Source organism: Ixodes scapularis, unplaced genomic scaffold (genome assembly GCF_016920785.2).
Source record: "Ixodes scapularis isolate PalLabHiFi unplaced genomic scaffold, ASM1692078v2 ptg001152l_1__unscaffolded, whole genome shotgun sequence".
Taxonomy (NCBI): domain Eukaryota; kingdom Metazoa; phylum Arthropoda; class Arachnida; order Ixodida; family Ixodidae; genus Ixodes; species Ixodes scapularis.
This window is the reverse complement of record NW_024610105.1, coordinates 1149828-1168860: the sequence shown is the minus strand read 5'-3', so window position 1 is coordinate 1168860 and position 19033 is coordinate 1149828. Positions and strand designations below refer to the sequence as shown.

Sequence of the window (19033 nt, the reverse complement as noted above, 5' to 3'; positions counted from 1 at the left end):
CTAGGTAATTGCATGGGCCTTCTCCGCGAGTACCCCGATGACGTCATCAATTACATGATCGCACTCCACCACTCCTGCCGCCACTGAGTTTATATCAAAACAATACCATCCGCCGTCTAGCCGGATTGGAACTAGCGACCCATGGACAGACTAGTGCGGTACTATTACAGGTAATCAAATTACTCGTAATCAATTACATTTTATAGTACTTTTATAATCGTTTGAATAAAGTAATTAGTAAGTAATCACAAGAGTAATCTGATTATATTTAGAAGTATTAAAATTACTTCTAACGGTTACTATTTTTTTCCCTTCCTTTGCTAATGGCGTCTTTTGTTCGTACAAGTTTCCTACCGAGGAATCCTCGACCCATGTCTCCGGCGGAAGGATTGTTTACCAAAATTGGTTGATCAAGAAAATAAATAGTCTGTAATTCGGCTATTCTTCTCCAGTAAAAAACCGTACAAAATACCCGTTTTCAAATCGGTAGGCAATTCAGTAGTTTGAAACTTCTTATCTAATCGGAAAAGTAACGGGTACTTTTCATGTAACGGCCAATTACTTCTTTTTTGTCAGTTAAATGGGTAATATAATTTAATACTTATTAACCGAGAGTAATTATAACAGTATTCTATTAGTTTTCTCCCAGTAACGTGTAGAAGACTGCCTATTAAGGGATGGAAAGTTTTCTTCCACAGTCAACGGCTCTACCAACTAAGCTATCGAAGGAACAACGTTCAGGAATTTCCATCGTAAACCGGAGACACGGAAAAATAAAAAAACGGACAAAACAACAACAAGTCTCAAACACAGCTTCTAGTTTATTTGAACACCTCCGCTCTTATATATACACAACAACCCTCCTCTCCAAAGGTCGACACACCTCCTCTCCACTCCATCAAGGACATCTCAAACTGAACCAATGACACATGCTACCTCCCTTCCTTTCATACCAACCAAAAACTGACCCCTTTCCAATCCATGAAACAGGCACTCAAACCCTGCTAACAAGGAAAACACCCCCCCCCCCCCCTCTCAAAAAAAAAAAAAGATAGATTTTTCGGAACCGACTGTGGCTGGTCGATTCCAAAAAATCTATCTTTTTTTTTTTTTTTTTTTTTTTTTGAGAGGGGGGGGGGGGGGTGTTTTCCTTGTTAGCAGGGTTTGAGTGCCTGTTTCATGGATTCGAAAGGGGTCAGTTTTTGGTTGGTATGAAAGGAAGGGAGGTAGCATGTGTCATTGGTTCAGTTTGAGATGTCCTTGATGGAGTGGAGAGGAGGTGTGTCGACCTTTGGAGAGGAGGGTTGTTGTGTATATATAAGAGCGGAGGTGTTCAAATAAACTAGAAGCTGTGTTTGAGACTTGTTGTTGTTTTGTCCGTTTTTTTATTTTTCCGTGTCTCCGGTTTACGATGGAAGTTCTTCACCAGCTCGCCTGTGCTTTTACCCTTTCTTCGTTCAGGAATTAAGAGAGAAATCTAGAATATGGTCAGCTGAACAACTACAAATTAGAAAAACCGTGAGGTTCAGCTGACCATCTTCAAGTAAGTACCAACTAGCTCAAGTAAAACCTGTAGCACAGTGATATATTTCCATGTTTGATAACTCTTCGCCGTCCCATGAGCCTCCAGCATGCACGTGGTGTCTGAGCACGGCAAAAGGCAAGGGGCGGCGCACTGGAATTTCCTCAAGGAGTACATCCAAATTGTACAACATAGGGCGAATCCGGGGTCCTGACAGAGTCCTGTCCTGGTGGCCTAGTCCTTAAGCAGAAGGAAAAAACGGCTCCCGGATGATATACAGTGCTTCCGATGCACAACCTGAGGACACGCGCAAAAGACAGCCGACGGAAGATGAAATGTAAATCAAGTGGTGGCAGGCACGCAAGTTTCATGTGTGATCAGATTCGGACTCCAAGGAAAGATATCAACACCAATGTCAACACAACAAGCGTCGTTTACTCTAAAGTTACGATGGACTCAGGAGTGCGTCTGCAGACTTTCCGAGCATTCACCGTGGGAGATCGTGCAACTAGCTACTTTCGCGGCGTCATCTGTGGAGGAAGTAAGCGGACTTTCATACACACCGACGTTGCAGGAAAGCTAAATCTTAAAGCGATCAGCACTACGAGCCTCCAGTTGACCACCTTCGGAAAATCATCGACACGCTCCAACGAACAAGCTGGTTAAGGTAATCCTTCGTAGTCAGTGTGACGGAAAGGAGTGTGTCCTCGAGGCTATCGAGGTGCCTTTCACCTGCAAAGACATCTTGCAAGTACCAGGGGACCATGACTTCATAATGAGTATCGAGGCTGACGGACGACTCATCGCGGACATGACACTGAACTAAGGTATGGAGCCCCGACTTGGCATCAGTTTTCTCCTGGGTGCAGACCAGCCTTGTAGGATCACGCGAGGCGAGGTTCGTCGATTTAGAAGAAATGACAGCATGGTTGCCATCGACACCATCTTTGGCTGGACATTCTAGGGTCCAATGTCCCTGCGCAGCTCCCTGTCGGGCAGTGCAAACACGATGGTCTGCGTCCTGAACATGAGCATGTGGACACACGACGGCAGCGATGTGACACTCCGTCGCTTTTGAAAGTTTGATAGTCTCAAAATTACTGACGAGTCACAAGCAAAGAACGCGGAACTGGAGGCTGTATGAAGCGAAATTTAACGCACAATCATGAAAGCGGACGGCCGTTATGAAGTTGCATTGCCGTGGAAAGAAACTAGGCAAGACCTTCAGGACAATCAATCCGTGGCTCACAAACGACTGGAGGTACCTCTCCAACGACTATCGCAAAACGTGCAACTTCTGGGTGAATACGACAGACCCACAAGAAACTACATGACGCCAGGCCAAGCTGAAAGGGCACCACGGCAGAAATTCATGGCTGACTCCCAACGAGTAAACTACACCCCACACCAGGCAGCGGTACGTAGCAGCTCTACCACAACAAAATTACGGATCGCCTTTATGCATCACCTCATGGACCCGGATGCAGCTCACAGAAGAGGGTCCCAAGCTTAACGCCGACATGGTGCAGGTTTTGGTGCGATTGAGGCTATTTCAGGTTGCCATCGCAGCCGAAATGGAGAAAACGTTTTCGCGGATTAGTGTTCGCCGACAGGGGTGCCCTACGATTCTCGTGGACGAAAACGAAGCCAACACCAGGAACGGCACCAGACGTTGAAGAGTGGAGAATGACCAGAGTGCCATTTGGTACCACGTCCAGTCTATTCTAGCTGACCCCAAACCTTATGCGCCACTTGAAGAACGCGGAAGAGCACGTCATAAAGACAGCTGACCGATTACGGGGTGGGTTTTACGTAGACGACCTACTTGTCGGGGCCTCTACAATTGGTAAAGCCAGACCGATTTACAGTGATGCGAACGCAATAATGGCCGAGGCCGGAATGCGACTGCGCAAGTGGACGTCCAGCGCAGTTTAAGTACCGAACGCATGTGATGAGAACGAAGAAATAGCATCCGAAGAACCAAGCGAAGTCCTCGGACTCGTATGGCAGCGCAGTTAAGATACACTGATGATTCTCATGGAAAATGTCCTACATTTTTGTCATCACTGCGACAAAAACCAAGCGTTTTGTGTTACGGGCATGTGCTCAAGTGTTCGACCCCATGGGCCTTGTCGTACCATACATTATTTGAGTAAAGATCATATTCCAGCAGCTGTGGGAACGTAAGATCGGCCGAGATATGGTGTTGCCTGACGATCTTGCCATAGAGTAGCTGCAGTGATGTATGGGGCTCACATGCTTGAAGACCCTCTCCTTCGGCCGTCGTACTTGCCGTGCCTGACAGAAAGCGCCAAATCAATGCAGCTCAACATGTTTTGTGACGGAAGCTTACTAGCCTACGGGGCGTGCGCCTACCTACGCGTAGAGGACGAAAAAGGGAACACATCTGCGAGCCTCGTACTTGCAAAGTCTCGAGTGGCGCTGCTGAAGTGGCTGAGGCTTCCTCGCCTAGAGCTGCTGGGAGCTTTGATGGGAACGCGTCTTGCCCGCTGCCTTATCACGACAATGAATCTGCAGGTGAAGACGTTCTACTGGATTGACTCAACAATTGCACTTCATTGGATTAAGGCCAGGCATCAAAATAAAAGCCTTTCGTCGGAAACAAGGTGAATGAGAAACAAACCAAAAGCGACCCCTCCCCAAGCTTGAAACTGGAGTCACTGCCCGAGAAGTCAAAACCCAGCGGACATGTTCACGAGGGAATCGGCGCCCAGGCGTTGATCGAAAGCCGACACTGGTGGCACGGCCCGAATGGCTTCTGCGGAACCTGGCGCCTGGCCGAAGAGAGAGGTGTTGCGCGACAGCATACCGGCGATGCAGAATGAACGAAGTCGGGAGCACCACGTGCTGCACACCGCGGAAGAGACGACGTCGGAGCTACTGAATCTGAGCAGCTGCAGTCGCCTCCTCAGACCCCTGCGAGTTACAGCTTGGATTTTACGTTTCATCGCGAACAGCCGAAACAAACAAGAACGGGCCGAGGGGCCACTTACGACTGAGGAGCTCGGGCGAGCTGAGAACTACTGGATATTAAAGGTACAAAGTGCCTACAGAATCAAAATGGCAAATACAGGAGGGAACCGAAGTGCAAAAAACGATGTCACATTGTTAAGACCCTTTATGGTTGCGGATGGACGGCTTAGAGTTGGTGGGAGGCTTCAGAATGCACACGTCGACGTGGCCGTCAGACCCCCTCCCCCCCCCCTCCCCCTCAGCTTTTGCCACCATCTCGCGCCCTTACGGAACTCGTCGTCAACGACGCACACTGACGGACGATTGACGGTGGCGACCAGGATACCTTGAACGAGGTCCGCGATCGTTATTGGGTGCCGTGAGTGCACCAGCTAGTCAAGATGGAGGTAAACCATTGGAACGCTTGCCGAGGAGGAAGGCTGAAGCCAGCTACTGCGTCGACCGCTCCGTGGCCGAAAGAGCGTCTTAACCGAGCCGCCCCCCTTCGAAGTGGTGGAAATAGATTTTCCTGGACCACTACTGGTGAAGGTCGCCCGACCAGACGAAAAGGCCTACATTTCTGTTTACTTGTGCTATGACAAAAGCCGTACACTCAGAATTAGGGTGACCACCCGTCCTGCGACTCGCTGGACTGTCCCGCATTGAGGGCTCGTGTCCCGCGTCCCGCCCGAGAAAGTCCCAAATCTACAAAACGCCCCGCATTTCACACTGTCGTAAAATTCACTCCGCAACTCACGGTGCTGCCGAAAGATGGGGCACGGTGAAGTGAGGAGGTCGCTAGTAATGGTGTGAATCGAAATGGTACGCCATGTTCTATGATCTATCCAAGCACTGCGGGAAGCGACCGTCGTTCTTGCAACAGGATCGACGCGCATGCGCCGTTGTGCCTCTCTCCCTTTGGTGGGAAAATATTGTACGAAAAAGTTATCGCCTAAAGTTTAAATATAAAAGGTCGTAATTATTTTCGAATTGCCGTGCCAATGCGAAAGGTGTGCTGTGGATTTTTGTTTTTTAGTGAAGGGAGCTAGCTACACATGCAACGGTCGAAAAAGAACATAATGTTAAAAATTTGTGTAGCACCATGCCAATGCGAAATGCTTGCTGTATATTTCTTTTTCTTTTTTTAGTGAAGGCAGCCACACATCTAACGGTCGAAAAAGAACACAATGTTAAAAATTTGTGTAGCACCATGGCAATGCGAAAGGTTTGCTGTGGATTATTTTTTCTTTTTTAGTGAAGGCAGCCACACATGCAGCGGTCAAAAAAGAACATAATGTTAAAAAATTTGCGTAGCACCATATTGATTGAAGTAAGCGTGGACAGGAAACAATAACCAGAAAAATATGTACTGTTTCTTACTTCCATTTGATGCATTGAGTTCTGGTACAGTCGATTTTTATGTTTTCAACTTCGGCACATGTAATACCATTTTTGGCATTCAAAATAATCTACCACTGGTAGTCAAAATTATTTGAGCTTAATTGCTGCAATACAATTAGAAGGTGTACAAACAGTATGGGTTAATAAAGGTGTTAACAGATCCTTCGTTCGTTGTGTGCGTCTTAATAAATCCCCCCCCCCCCCCCCCCCAATCTGCTCCACGTGTCCCGCATTTCACTAGCAGGAAGGTGGTCACCCTACTCAGAATTCTTTTCATACCTAACGACTGAGGCCCTCATTTTGTCTTTCAATCATTTCGGAGCTTGGGAAACCTGAATTTGTCGGTAGGTCTCATGACGTCAGGTCACGTGACATTAATTTTCCCGGCAAAGTTATCGTGGTAACCTTTAGTTTATGCCCATGCCGTTGCAAAACAGGAAAACGGGCCACTAACAGCAACTGCTACAGAAAAAAAAAAAAGAAAATAGTTGCACGAATAAGATTGCGTGGACACTGACATGGGCTGTGGCCGCAAGGACAAGTGTGTAGACCAACACCTGTTCAAAAACACGTCAGCGTTTGCCCACACCAGGTAATGGCGTAATCTAATCAGTGAAAAAATTCGTGTTTTGTTTTAGTTACCACTTCATTGATACATTATATAACCAAACGCAACTTCTTCAAGTAGGTCTTACGTGAGAACATGCCGAATATTGGCTTGACAGCAGCTCGATAGGCGATATATATTCTTGTTATGATTACCGACGCTCATTGTTGAGCTCATTACGAACCCTTGGCTGTTTGAACATGTTTCTGATCCTGGAGCCTTTGGCAGATTCCTTGGTGCTGGGCTCCCGTCATGAGGGCAGCCAAGTCTGTAGATTGAAAACAGATACTTTTTAGTCAGACACAGCTTTAATGCGAATGCCAGAAAACACGAAAAAATATTGACCACTAAATAAGATGCTGTCATATAAATTTCTTCTCCTCTTTTATAATTCAAGTTTCTCTAACCTCCCTCAGAAGCCTAAAAGGTGAGAGGAAGATCAAAACTTCTTGAACAATTATTTACCTCTTAACTAAAGTTATTGACCTGCTGAAATTTTTCTGTCGGCGCCCGGTTGAAAACACATAAAACGAAACCCTATTAGAAACATTACGAGGAAATTAAACTTTTGCTCAATGATCCCCGTTTTACAATTAATTGGCTTCGCGTTGAATTCAACAGGCAATAACTGAACAGTTTTAGTTCATGAAATAGGCATAATATATTTTAGTCGTAATCCATAATTTTCGGTGAACTGGCACTTTAGCACCATGCTGAAGTACAAAAATAAATTCGTCCGAATTTCAAGTTAAAAACCCAGTTTTCGTGTAAGGCTCAACAATTATTAGACGCTGGAGGAAATTAGCCATCTGCGTTTATTTCTGTAGTTTTAACCTCTTTTGTTCACGTTCCACCATTGAAAAGCACGGCGAAACAGCACGAGTACGCAAGTGATCTCACCACCTCGCTGCCTCGTTCCGCGCGATAAAGTCTGTCTGCTATTGTCAGCGTCTTTATGGCAAAGAAGCGACTTCTTTGTGGACGAACGCACGAACATTGCGACTGAAGCCAGCAACAGTAGACGCTGTTTCGAAGGCCGTCTGCTAAAGTGATCGCGACAGCCCTAGACCAAGTCGGACGCGCCGTAGTCGAGATGAACGCTGAGAGCTGGTAGCGGTAGCCTAGCCAACCCTTAGCGCCTCTGACGAGGCTTCCTGCACGCTCGGGCCTGAGATATTTTTCCCATTTTCTCCGAGCGAAGAGAGGCCTGGTTGCACCTAAAACGGTTTGCTTGGAGGCAGCTTGGAGCCCAAGCAATCGTTGCCGCGTTGGTAGCAGGCGATATTCGAAAGATTGTGCGTTTGTAGCTTCAGGCGCTGGGATTGTGTGCGCGTACATTGATATTCCGTGACCATAGCAGACGGACGTTATCATACGTAAGGAGACGACTGTTTGGCAAGATCAGGTGCGCACTGGGGCTTTTTTGCCGTGGTTTTCAATGTGCATAGAGCGAACAAAAAGAGCTCTAAACAAATACTTAAAGCAGATGGCTGATTTTCTCCAGCGCCTAAAACTTTGATAAACCTTTAAAAAAAAATACGTACTTTTTTTTTTTTTGCAATCCGGCGGCTGCTTTTTGGCTTTAACAAATTTTTTGTCTCTCTCTCTCTCTCTCTGGAACATGGGGCTGAAGTATCAAACTGTCCGATCTACAGTAACCTGCTCTTCTTTCTCTCTCTCGCTTGCTATTTAACATTAACGATATAAGAGCGAGCTCCGAGATATGAAATAATTTTTCTTCTTTTTCTAAACTCGCTGCACGAGCTTCCTGAGGCGCGAGAATAAAAACGAACAGTTCGAGTCAGAACACCGTGGAGCTCGGACGTCTTTTCTACAAACTGGTGACCCGGAATCCGAAGGCCTCCGCCGCCTCGTACCACGACCACAGCCAGCATGCAGAACCTGGCGCAAGACGGTGACACTACCGGCGACGGCGCGCCACTTTGTTCTCCCGACACTGCCCTCACGGCCATTCAGCTCCGGCTTCCGGCATTTTGGCCGAAAACTCCACGAGTCTGGATAACCCAGATCGAGGCTCAGTTTCATCTCCACCGCATAACATTCCAGCCGTCTCGGTTCTACTATGTCGTCGCCTCCCTCCCTCCGGCCGTCCCCGACGAGCTGGACGACATTCTGTCCCGGCCTCCACCTGACGACACCTACGACCACCTGAAGGGCGTCCTCCTCGAGCGGACGACAGCTTCGGAGCGCACGAGGATCCAGCCGCTGCTCACAGCCCAGGAGCTGGAAGACCGTCGCCCATCTCAACTTCTTCACCAGATGCGGCAGTTGCTCGGTCCCCAAGCCTCCGGCTCCCAGGACCCTATTCTGCGAAAGCTATTTCTCCAGAAACTTCCACAAGGAATACGCATGGTTCTGGCAGCTGCGGACGACATGCCGCTAGACCGCCTGGCGATGCTTGCGGACCGCACCGCTGAGTACTCCTACTGTCCATCGCGACAATCACATCGCACGAACCGCCTGCGTGGCAAACAGCCCTTTCGAGACTCGAGGCGCGCATGGAACAGCTATCCTGCGCTGTTGCCGCTATGAGGCCGTCGCACGAGACACTTTCCCGACGAACGAGGCGAGATATGTCTCAAACTCGTTCATCCTCGAGACGCACCTCACGGTCAGCCGACAGATCGCTCTGCTGGTACCACAGGCGGCATGCAGAACGTGCCACACGCTGCCAACAACCATGTTCCTGGTCGGAAAACCCCACAGCCCGTCACTAATAGCGGCAAGTGACTACGGCCAACACCCAAGCCGCTTGTTCTACGTCATGGATAAGATCTCTGGCCAACGTTTTTTGGTGGACACGGGGGCCGAGGTTAGCGTCCTGCCAGCGTAACGACTAAACCGTCACCAGACGCAGCACACTAGACCCCTACGAGCAGTCAACAGCTCTGCCATCGCCACCTACGGCCAGAGATCCCTCACCATTGACATTGGACTGCGACGACTCTTCCGCTGGGTCTTCATTGTTGCAGACCTTCGTGAGGCAATACTGGGAGCGGACTTCTTGGCGAACTTTGGCCTGGCCGTTAACATGCGTGGCAGAAGCCTCACGGATGCTACGACATCGTTCACCATTCAAAGTATTCTTTCGTCATTTCAAGCTTCTCCGATGCGCCCTTTGGCGGCGTCTTCAAGATATGAAGCCATCCTCGCAGAATACCCAGCCATAACCCGACCGTGCAACACGGCGGTACCCGCCAAGCACGCCGTGACCCAGCACATCATTACCAACGGCCCTCCAGTCTCTGCGAGACCTCGTCGACTCTTCGGCGAGCGACTTAACATCGCACGCAGAGAATTCGAACATATGCTCGAGCTTGGCATCATACGCCCCTCCTCAAGCAATCGGGCGTCAACTCTTCACATGGTCCCTAAGAAGGATCCAAACGACTGGAGGCCATGCGGAGATTATCGCGCCTTGAATACGTGCACGGTACCCGACCGGTACCCCTTGTTACACATTCACGATTTCTCCGCTGGCCTAGCTGGCACCAACATCTACTGCAAGGTAGACGTTATTAAGGCCTACCACCAGATTCCAGTCGAGCCAGCGGATATGCCCCAAACCGCCATCACAACTCCGTTCGGACTTTTTGAGTACGTTTGGATGCCCTTCGGCCTCCGTAACTCCGCGCAGACTTTCCAACGCCTTATAAACGAAGTCACCAGAGGCCTTCACTTCATCTTCGCTTACCTTGATGATATTCTCGTGGCCAGCTCCTCTCCGGAAGAACACGAGCAACATCTGCGACTTTTGTTCGACCTGCTGCAGGAGTATGGCCTCGTCATCGACGCGAAGAAGTGCGTTTTCGGTGTCGACGCGCTGGACTTTCTCGGCCACCACATAACACCGTCGGGCATCCTACCACTCCAAGAAAAAGTCCGGGCAATACGCGAGTTCCCTCAACCTACCTTACTTTGAAAGCTTCGCGAATTTCTCGGGCTAGTAAATTTCCACCGTGGATTTATTCCCCACTGTGCCGAAATTCTACAGCCTATGACGGACCTGCTGAAGACCAAGAAAGCGCCATCATCGTCACTTAAATGGACCGATGAAGTTGCATGAGCTTTTTCCGCCGTGAAGGAAGCCTTGGTCAACGCAACCCTGCTGGTCCATCCACAAACTGAAGCTGCTACCCGGCTCATGACCGACGCGTCCAGTACAACTTTAGGTGCTGTACTACAGCAGCTTCTTGACGGCCAGTGGAGGACACTAGGTTTCTTTTCTCAGAAACTGAAACCCGCGGAAACGCGATATAGTATGTTCGGACGAGAATTCCTTGCCATCTACCTTGCCCTTCGGAACTTCAGGTACATCCTGGAAGGTTACGAGTTTACGTCCTAACGGACCATAAGCCCTTGACTTACGCGTTTCATGGAAATCACACAGCCTACTGCTCCCGAGAATTTCCACAACTCGCCTACATCTGAGAGTTCACGGTAGATCTCCGTCACATCAAAGGAGAAGACAACTCAGCAGCGGACGCTCTTTCCCGCGTCGAAGCACTTTCAGCAACCTCTGGAGGAGTAGACTTCGAACGCATCGCTGCCGCGCAACAAGACGACTTTGAATTGAACAACCACCCTGAGACGCTGAAGTCTTTAATGTTGAAGCGGATTCCCCTCCCTCACTGCACCGGTGCCATCCTCTGCGACATGAGCATGGGACATCCTCGACCTTTCGTCCCATTGGCACTTCGTCGGCAGGTCTTCGACCACATCCACAACATCAGCCACCCGAGCATCCGAGCCACGCAGCGACTGGTGACAGCTCGCTATGTGTGGCCTACAATGAACATGGATGTACGAGGTTGGGCCAGACGCTGCCTTCAATGTCAGCGCTCTAAGGTGAGCCGACACACTGTCACACCTTTGAGACCATTCCGTGCCCCCTCGGCACGGTTCGACCATGTTCACCTCGATCTTGTGGGCCCCGTGCCATCATACCGAGGCTTCACGTACATCTTGACTTGCGTCGACCACTAGACCAGGTGGCCCGAAGCCACTCCCCTGGTCGACATCACTGCCGAGACAGTCGCCAAGAACTTTATCGACATCTGGATATCCCGCTTCGGATGTCCATCCACCGTCACTACGGACCGGGGACGACAATTCGAATGCTTGCCGTTTGCTGCCTTAGCCCAGCTCCTCGACACGCACCACGTGCACACTACCTCATACCACCCGTCAGCCAATGGCATGGTGGAGAGGTTACACTGACAGCTCTAGGCCGCAATCACGGCACGAGATGGACGTCTCAACTGGGTCGATCATCTCCCATTCGTCCTTCTCGGCATTCGATCCGCCTTCAAACAAGACCTGGAATGCACCTCGGTTGAATTGGTTTATGGATCGCCACTCCGACTCCCTGGAGAATTTTTTCCATATTACCAAGTGCACTCCAACAATTCCACACCAAGTGTACCTAGACCACTTGAGGCACTTCATGCAAGAACTGAAGCCCACACAACCTTGGACGCCCCATTCTCAGATCTTCGTAAGTCAGAAATTGAAAACTTCCACCCACGCATTCGTCAGAAAAGAAGTCAAGAAGAAAAGTCTCACGCCACCTTACGAGGGACCCTTTAAGATACTCGAGCGCACCGAGAAGACCATGACTCTTGACATTCACGGACACCGAGAAATCGTCGCCATGGGCCAAATCAAACCCGCATTTCAGGACTCAAGTTCTCATCCTTCATACTCGGAGCAACTTGTGACACCCAGGAAACCAAGAAACCAAGAACTGTTTCATGGGCCACATAACTCCCAACACCCTTCTTCTTGTTATTGCCACCATTGGATCAACTACAATTTTATTTGTATTACCGTGCTCTATGCTGCCAGGGGGGAGCCCTATTGGCGACGTGCGCGACTGAAAGCGTCGCTGTGGTCGGCCTTCCACGATTGGCCGAACGCTGACTATGACGTCAGAAAAGGATTTATCATCGACGGAAATAAGAGGAATGAAAGAACTTTAATTTTGATGGTATTGGCAGTGTCCTTTTGAGAGCGCAATAATTTCAAGCTTCCACCATGCTATTTACAAACACCATCGAACTTGTTGTTTGCAATGTAATGACGTCACAAGGGGGAACCGTAGGAGGGTGCCACCAAAACATCTCGCCGCTGATAGGAGCTAGCTCCGAGAAATGAAATAATTGCTCTTCTTTTTTTTTTTTTAAACTCGCTGCGCGAGCTTCCTGAGGCACGAGAATAAAAACGAACAGTTCGAGCCAGAACACCGTGGAGCTCAGACGTCTTTTCTACAAACGAGATACGGTTTTTTCAACTAAGATTTTTTTAGCTAGCTCTTCCATCCGTTTCTTCCACCTGCAGTCGCCGTTATTGGCCAGGCTGGGTAGCTAAACAGGATATCACACGTTTGAAGACGACTCTTAATGATAGGTCTATCCTTAACGCACCTACTTTTCCGCGGCCTATGAAGGTGGCATAATATTTTACATTTTATTTTCTATAACTCTCTTTGCATAGATATTGAATCCTGTGAAACTTACATGTGTCCGACTTCATGCGCAAAGGCGGTAAGTCCATGGAGAGTAAAGCCGGTGTCTTCTACAATTCCTACTCTTGATTTCGTGCACGCAGAGCCTGTGAAGGCCACACCTAAAAAATGCAAAATATATAGTACTCATCATTTAAAAATGAGGTCGCTTGACCAGATGAGAAGGCATACGCTCAGATGGTGACATGCGACTTCACGACTTTCCTCAATGTGTTATTTTGGTGGCCACGACCGACTCCCGGGGGCATATCCAATGATCTTGAAATCAGGGATACATATTCTGGGAGCTCTTTCAGTCAACCATATCCTCATCCCGGCCAGTTTTAATTCAAGCTCAGACTTTCCTACAATCCCGGATTTATCTGTGCATTCTCCTAACTCAAGCAATCAGGATCATGTTAAAAATGCAGAAGTGAGCGTCGCTCCTAATCGGATCATCGAGCTGCGCAGATAAACACTTGAATGCGATAATGTTTGAAAACGCTTGTGCTACAGAAACCAGAACCGTAGCCTAATTTTATCGAGTGCAATTTTATTTTTCTACTAAGCTCTTCCGCAGAAACCTTAGTTCTAGCATACCACATGTATACTATAATGATAGCCTGCTTTTAACGTTGCCGCATAAATATAACATCGAAGGCAGCGGTCAATACCTAGATGACGGAATGTACGTGTCCAAAATTATAGCATACTTCGTGAATACCAAATATGACAATCCGTGCTTCAAATAGGTTTTCAAAGCTTGCGAGGGGAGGCACCAAATCGGAAACTTCTGGTCTGCTCAATGTACGCTATGTGACAGAGTCGGCACTTGGTATTTGTTGTTTTGAGCGGGAACGGCTGCCGCTGCCCACGATTACACTCGCTGGCCGTAAAGTGACAGTACGAGGGAAGCTACGCGATCGCTTGGCCAGTGATGCGTCTATCTTTTCATCCGTTACCGTGCTCCCACACATACCCACCCACAGACAGCAGGACCAGGTGATGAAATGGGTCATATGGATAGGTCGGGAGAGTGCGTAGCTCACACCGAGCTGTCAGTTTAGAGATTATTAAAATATAGCACATGATCATACATAGTTCATCCATGTGATAATTTTAAAGGGGCCATACACAAATATTGGGTAGGGATATTTTGTCATGTTACAAAATCTTACTTGAACTATGAGTTCCCAAGTATACTCGCATGCGACGCCGCCGACCAAGAAGCTTCTTTGTAGCCGCGAAATGTCAGGGATTAAAACGAATGTTTTTTTTTTTTTTTAATTTCATTTGCCAAACAAGATGACGTAGTTGTTGGAATCGCGATGTTGACATTGTCAACAATCTGATACCCAGGGTTCTGTCGTCAGTCTTGGCAATCCCCGCGGTGACGATATTTGAATGCGGTTCATCACTGGATATGAGGACTGCTTCAACACTTGGTATGGGCTGGTGACCATCAATGCCTCTACATGCATTCGTGTAGTGTCTCCTGCCCTATTGTGGCAATGACGAGAATAGCCGAACCATAACAATGTGTTCAGTTCACTTCACTGAAGTTTTGTATACTTCAAGGGCATCTGAATGAAGAGATTTACAAGAGTCCAGTACGAAAATTGAACAGTGAAAGTTTCTGAATAACAGTTTTTTTTAATGATGAACAATATTCTTATTATGCAGTCATATAAAGGACACAAGTTAAAAAAAAGTAATAGTTAATAAACGTTTTGAGTAATGAAAAATAATTTGACAGTTTACCAACTCACTAATGTGTCAAGGTCGGGAGACCAGAGTCATTGGCTATGCCAGAAGCTACACGCGTTTTTATCTTGCATGATGCAGAAGATGTTACAAAGACATAATCTCTGGAACTGAATTTATCTCCACAAAACATGCCCCCGCCGCTGCAGTTCTTTTATGATTTTGCGTAGCGACATTTTGTAAAGCAAACATCCTTTCATTTCTGAGTGCTTACGTTTTCTGAACTTTGCCTGTGATGACAAGACACCCGGTCGCCCCGTTCAACGTACGTGGATTACGATATTCCCATTTTGTGCATCCTGTAACCATTCACCTGGCTGCTGTGGGGGACGGCTGCCTGGATGCAGCAGACTTTCCAGCCAATTAATATCGTTTTCGAGTTGAAATGCGTTCACGTTATCGAGGCTAGAAAACCTTAAGACGTCATCTGCCACAAGCAGAAAGAGACCGTGTACATTGTAGTGGTCATGTTCTTCGCCGTATCATTATCCGAAGATCGTTATAAAGTAGCTTAGAAAAAATCCGGCATACTGTCCTAGCCCCCATGTGCTGCACACAATTCTATAAAAGTCGGAGTCAGACTCACTCTATTTTAGGAAAAGTATGAGTCTAATTTCTGATATAGTAAACAGCAAATGGAAATGATATCCACACGCTTTTGCCTCAGCCTCTTCGAAACGTGTTCAAGTTGAAATAAGTCCAGGTCCAGCTTCTAATAACGTCCAGTGCCTCTAGAGGAAACTTGCGAAATTTACATCAATCGTTAGTTACACCTCGATAGGTTATCGAGAAAAGGCTCACTCGTTAGTTACACCTCGATAGGTTATCGAGAAAAGGCTCACAAGTCAAACGCGCACTATAAAGAGTCGCGAACCTGCATCCAGACCCAAACTAAATGTAAGATGCCATCCGAAAGTTCTGGTACTAGATACGTAGTTTAAAAGCAAAAGGCAACACGCCTTCGACAGCTGCACACGCAGCTGTCGAAGGCGTGCACAGTCGCCCAATTTTTTAATAATATCACGCGAGCGCCGACTGCCGGGACGGGCAGTGCCGTGCCGCGGAGAAATGCGGCGTCAGCGGCGTCACTAGAGAGATTAAGCGCGTGCGCGCAAAGCCCTCTGCGAGGAGAGTCGTTTGCTAGGCTGTTCCGCTGATCGCACACAGCCCCTGCTCCGTAGCAAAGGAGCGCGTTGAGCCGATTGTTTATACTCCGTTTCCCTTTGTGTTGTACCGCAGCCGACGCTACGAGCCATCTTGGCCAGTTGATCGCTAAAAGTGTGTCACGTGCTGGGCACAACTGCACGTGGAAGCACGATGTCAAGTGGCAGGGTGACAGCGCTGGATTGGTTTTGATAGCTCGTAGCATTGGCTGCGGTATATAGCTTAATGCATCGTTGCATTCAGTTTGTCGCGTCATCGTATTATTTTTTTTTGGTGCTGACAAAGTGGACGCAAACAAAAAATAAAAGAATAAAAATAAACTAAATTAAACGAGATGACGCGCGGTTTTTTTTTACGCCTGAGCAGAATCACGGTATCACGTCACAAGCGCTGTTCAGATCTTTACTTGAAGCCGGTCAGCTATGTCAGCAGAGAAGGAACAGGGGCTGTGTGCGACCAACAGAATAGCCTAACAGACGACGCTCGCACCGGAGAGAGCTTTGTGCGCACGCGCCTAATCTCTCCCGTTACGCCGTATTTCTCCGCGGCACAGCGCTGGCCGACCTGTCGGTCGACGGTCGCGTGATATTATTTAAAAATTGGGCGACTGTGCATTCATGTCTTGTTATGGGAAATGGCGTCGTTCTGAGGACACTTGGAGCTGTGCTACCCGCGTTTTGCGGAACACGTGCGAGAGGATCATGGTGATTTCAGCTTACATCACAAACCAGGGCGAGAGCTAATATCAATTCTGTGTCAAACGATTTGGCAAATATAAAGCAGAAACATTTGAAATGACTGGGAAGGCTTACGACGAAACTGCAATAAGGCGCGCCAGTGGTTTGGAGTGGCCCTCGCAGTTCGAGGATTGTAGAACATCAGTTGAAGACCAAGAAAGGTCAGGGGAGGTCCCCTACCTCTCTTCATCTTACAAAAAATATTTGGGGGCGAAAGTGGTAAAAACACGAATTTTAGACTCTTAACTGTGCTCAACTCACACTATAAACGCGTTTTGGAGATATCGGAGGTATCCATATTAGCGATACTAAACTGTATAGGCTGTAAGAGTCAGCCTGCGTCGAACTAAGGTTTTGCTTGGACCTGTCTGACGACAAGAAAAACCGACCCAAGTGGACGCTGGATAGAGGTTGTGGGATGTATAGTACGTCAAACTAAAGCGCCGGACGTTGTCAGGACATCTCATGCTGGACGTTAAAATAGCGTTCCCAGACAGACGTGGGATACGCGCTTATTCGAGTCGAGAACTTCGAGTTAAGACTCAGGGCGCTATCAGGACGTCCCGCGCTTGAACTTTAAAGAAATTGTCAAGCAGACGCCGAACAGACATTGTTCGACGTGCAAAAAGTCAAACTAAAGCTCATAACGTTGTCAGGATGTCTCGTGAATGGTATTAAATGAGCTTCCCCAAGGCAGAGGCAAATAGGGGTTAACTAATCTCGAGGATGCCGAGGCTGAGTTCAAGACCATCTCCCCAAGTCGTGTGTCAGACGTTCTTCGAACCTCTATGGACGCTTCACATGCGTTTATAAAAGGATTGTCGATGACCTGGACCTGTTGATGTCTGGGACCTTCATTCAATAAAATCTCGATCCCAGCGCTAATCTTGATGCCACGTCGTCGCATGCGCAGCCAAAACTAAGTAAAAGACAACAAATCCGTGCTGCAGGCGAATGAGGTTTTGCATTCTAACCCTGCCCCCAACAATACGTAGACTTTATTTTGGATGGTTAAACGCTGCGTACCTTCTAGTGATGTATCCATCGTGTTCCCAACTTGTATTGCCAATGCTTGCCTGCATGTAGAAATTCGTTCTATGATGGTTAGTGCACATTTATTGAGTATACACTTTTCAACAGTTGCGCTTTCGGAAACATTTACCAGCGTCTTATTCATAAATATAAATTTGTATGATTGACGTAATGCGAAAACGGGTAAAAGAGAAATACATTACACCGATTAATCAGTATGTAAGCAGAAACAGCTAATAGATGTTTTTTTTAGTTCATTCAAAGGCAGGCTTCCGAGACAATTTAAAAAAAAAAAAGTTTTTTTCGTATTTGTTTTAATATTGAATTTTAATAGCTACTCACCAGGTTGGAAGGGGCACCTAAAAATGATTGTACTATCGGGGAAAAATGAAATGCGAACAGAGGAGCGCGTGGCTCGCGGTACATGCTGCGCCGCCTGGAAGTGAGCCTAGGAGCGAGGGTGCGTGGCCTACTCCGACGTGTTCACGCCCCTCCCTCTGCGCTCCCCAAGCTTCAGCAGTGCGCCTCTTAGTGCGCTGAAAGCTATCACCGCTATCTTTGCTGGCTCAGCGCGTGCGGTGCAAAAAAGCTCGCCGCACTCGCCGAGCAGGCAAAGATAGCGGTGACAGCTTTCAGCGCACTGAGAGTCGCACTGCCAAAGCTGGGAGAGCGCCAATCGAGGGGCGAGAACACATCGAAGTAGGCCACGCACCCTCGCCCCTAGGCTCACTTCCAGGCGGCGCAGCCTGTACCGCGAGCCACGCGCTCCTCTGTTCGCATTTCATTTTTCCCCGATAGTACGTCCAACAGACACACTAAACTTTAGTTGTGGTCTCATTTTATGCTACTTTCTCAAGAGCTAGTGGCAATTTGTAGCTTTCAATTTTTTTCTAAGGCACGACTGAGTGGCTAATTTAGGTTGGAATGGCGTTTTCGGCTTTTCTTCTCAAACCTCTTTTATATCCTCAAACCCTCCCATGTATCGACTTTTCTTCGATGAAATTATCAGTTAAATCTAAAAATAGTCACATTATATGTTTTCACTTTTCTGTGCACAGCATATTTTCTTTTAATAAACCATTTCTTGTAGTTAATAAACAAAGCTGTATACAAAAGCCGCTGCCTGGTGTCTATAACACGAGAACCCAAAGCAGGTGCATTGCAGAGCTGGTGGAGAAAAGAAGGCTGAGAAGCTCCTCGGTTTTAGATGCGGAAATCTTCACAGCGATAGCTCTCCGTGGGAACCTATCCTACCAGAAGAATGGACCTTTTTAAAATAATGAGCGCGGTTTGCTTACTTGTTGCCG

General features: G+C 47.8%; 1 protein-coding gene across 1 annotated transcript in view; it reads right to left on the bottom strand.

The window, feature by feature from the left end:
• The window catches only part of LOC115320859, a 120623-nt gene that overhangs the window by 19764 nt on the left and 81826 nt on the right, over nt 1-19033 (bottom strand). Inside the window, exons 9-11 of the mRNA XM_040209978.1 lie at nt 17721-17770; nt 13043-13151; nt 6592-6771 (exon numbers count right to left, since the gene is read on the bottom strand). Of these exons, the coding sequence (XP_040065912.1) occupies nt 6592-6771; nt 13043-13151; nt 17721-17770 (339 nt within the window). The remainder of the gene's footprint in view (nt 1-6591; nt 6772-13042; nt 13152-17720; nt 17771-19033) is intronic.